Source organism: Notothenia coriiceps, unplaced genomic scaffold (assembly GCF_000735185.1).
Source record: "Notothenia coriiceps isolate Sejong01 unplaced genomic scaffold, NC01 NC01_scaffold00027095, whole genome shotgun sequence".
NCBI classification, from domain to species: Eukaryota; Metazoa; Chordata; class Actinopteri; order Perciformes; family Nototheniidae; genus Notothenia; species Notothenia coriiceps.
Genome location: NW_011359796.1, coordinates 1 through 2,612, shown reverse-complemented (window position 1 = coordinate 2,612; position 2,612 = coordinate 1). Strand labels below are relative to the sequence as shown.

Sequence of the window (2,612 nt, the reverse complement as noted above, 5' to 3'; positions counted from 1 at the left end):
TAAAAACTCAAGTTAGATACCGTTATTAATCAGCTGTAAGTTTTAGTTTGTTTGAACTTATTCATTATAATATTGTACAAAATGGTATAAGAATGCATTCTTAAATTGATTATAGTCTATTATCAATTCAGGTTAAGAAACTAGTGTCGCTTGCATCCTATTTTAAAGGCATTTCTTTTTATACTCTACTAAAATGCAACAAAAAAAGGGTTTGATTTTATTAATTTTGTCTTTTTTATTGCTCTTTGCAGCAGATTCCTGTGTAGCTTCAGATCTGAGTTGTCTTATTAGTAAGCCTCATTTATACTTTTGTAGCAACACTATTTTTATATAATGGCAAAGAAAGGGTTCAGAGTCTTTTCTTTTTTCCCTGTGTCATATGAGGCAGCACTGTTCAATGTCTCTTGAAAACATTACCCACTGTAGTATGTGACGTGTGAATAAACTCCAACTCTGTATCAACAACACTGTTGTGTAACTTCAGTTAAATACTTGTATGTGTGTAGATTAGAAAGAGGTAAGATAAAGGATCTGCAGTATTTTATGAAGTATTAATCTACAAAGGTCAGTTTTATACAAGTAGAAGTGTGTGTTTACCCGGTAGTAGGCTGTCAGTAATGGCTATACGCCTCTCTATTTGGACTCGTAGATCTCGGCAGACTGGCAACTTTAAAAGTAGCTCTCGGTTCAAAAAAGGTTGGGCACCCCTGCTTTAAGCCAATCAGCGGTGAGGATCTCAGCCTGCCGTCACTGACATTGAATCAGAAAACCAAAACATCAGCCGTTAGCTGTTAGCACACAAAGCTAACAGTTCCTCATATCTGTTCAGAAACTGGAGAAAAGTTATACATGTACAAAACAACGCAAATGCAGCCGCTGCTTTATCTATGTCTGTACGACGTTGTCGTGATTGTGTACGGAGCAGCTGCTGGTTTATACTAATCGGTATACGTGTGTTACAATAACATCACGGCAAAATATGTTTATTTTCTTGTTGGTATCTACATGGAGATAAGCCCCGCCTTCTCGCCAGCGCGTCTAGTTTGAGTGACACAAGTAGACACCAATATTGAAGTTGCACGAGTAACACGGGATAAATCTGTGCTTTGCGTCCGGGGTGAATCAAGCCCACAGGAAGTGCTCTGGACACTGAGGAAAATATTCCTAGTGGCCAAAATGCGGTACTACACTTTCCATTGCCGTTAGTATATATTAAACGTGTAGATCAGTATTAGTGGATGCTCACCCATGCTGATGGTGGTTTTTGGGGAGATGTTGGGAACGTTGCACTGCCATGTGAGGCAGCGAGGGTGAGATGTGAGACGGGGGTTGAGCGAGAAAAGTAACCCTTTGATCAGGTCATCGTCCCAGGGATCTGAGACCAGGTTCCCCTGCGTCCTGTCGGGGCTCGTCATGGATTCATCGTGCAGTAAAGACGCCTCCGGGCTCATGGGAACGTCGGCAATCCTCTTAATGTGAGGACTCAGGAAAACGTCCAGGTCAGAACCCCCCCGAGGTTCCTGATGGAAGCTGCGTCATCGGTGGAGAAACGAGATCATATTAGCTTTATCAATTAGATTTCTATCATAAAAAACTGACATTTAAAAAGTCTCCTATTATGCAAAATGCACTGATGTCTTTTCTATGTGTCCCCGGTGTGTCCCCGATGTGTCTCCGGTGTGTCCCCGGTGTGTCCCCGATTTGCTGTTATGTCGGAACTATACTGGGAAAGTCCTCTGGTGTGAAAGCGCCTAATGTGTAAAGAAGCAGGAAATGAAACGTGTTGTTAAAGCTTCAGACCCATCTCTTTAGTAACAGCTGAAATAGAGGGGGATGAGGCTAGAAGGATCTGTTTGGTATCTTGAGCAAAACACTTCGGAGACATGCTTTTTATATATTTGTATAAATCCGAGACCTATAATGTATGCCGACAAATAGCACAATAGGAGACCTTTAAGGATCTGTTTGTATTGTGTTTTATATACTCACTCTGGGCTCCTGAGGGCCAGCCAGTCTGGTTTGGGCGTGTAATCCGGACTCATGGGGACGTCCTGGACCTGGTTCTGGGCCTGGCTCTGATCCTGGACCTGGTTCTGGGTCTGGCTCTGATCCTGGACCTGGTTCTGATTCTGGACCCTCTCCAGTGTTGGGGTATTCCATGAATCCTCCATGATGGTGAAAGGTTCTCCTTTGGTGTAAACGTCCCAGTTTGAGGCGCCTAGCGGACAGAGGGTTTCTGGATCCTGGAACTGATCCTGGACCTGGTTCTGGAACTGATCCTGGACCGGGTTCTGATTCTGGACCTGGTTCTGGAACTGATCCTGGACCTGATCCTGGACCTGGTTCTGGAACTGATCCTGGAACTGATTCTGGAACTGATCCTGGACCTGGTTCTGGAACTGATCCTGGAACTGATTCTGGAACTGATCCTGGACCTGGTTCTGGAACTGATCCTGGACCTGGTTCTGGAACTGATCCTGGACCTGGTTCTGGAACTGATCCTGGACCTGATCCTGGACCTGATCCTGGACCTGATCCTGGAACTGATCCTGGACCTGGTTCTGGAACTGATCCTGGACCGGGTTCTGATCCTGGACCTGGTTCTGGAACTG

The 2,612-nt window shown here is 44.6% G+C and overlaps 1 protein-coding gene across 1 annotated transcript; it reads right to left on the bottom strand.

The window, feature by feature from the left end:
* Positions 1–1,202: 1,202 nt before the first annotated feature.
* LOC104957451 (uncharacterized) lies at positions 1,203–2,567 on the bottom strand (the record flags this gene model as incomplete). Its single annotated transcript, XM_010785088.1, has 2 exons — positions 1,203–1,530; positions 1,990–2,567. Coding segments are annotated over 2 exons (906 nt in total), but the record flags the coding sequence as incomplete, so codon positions are not given.
* Positions 2,568–2,612: the final 45 nt, after the last annotated feature.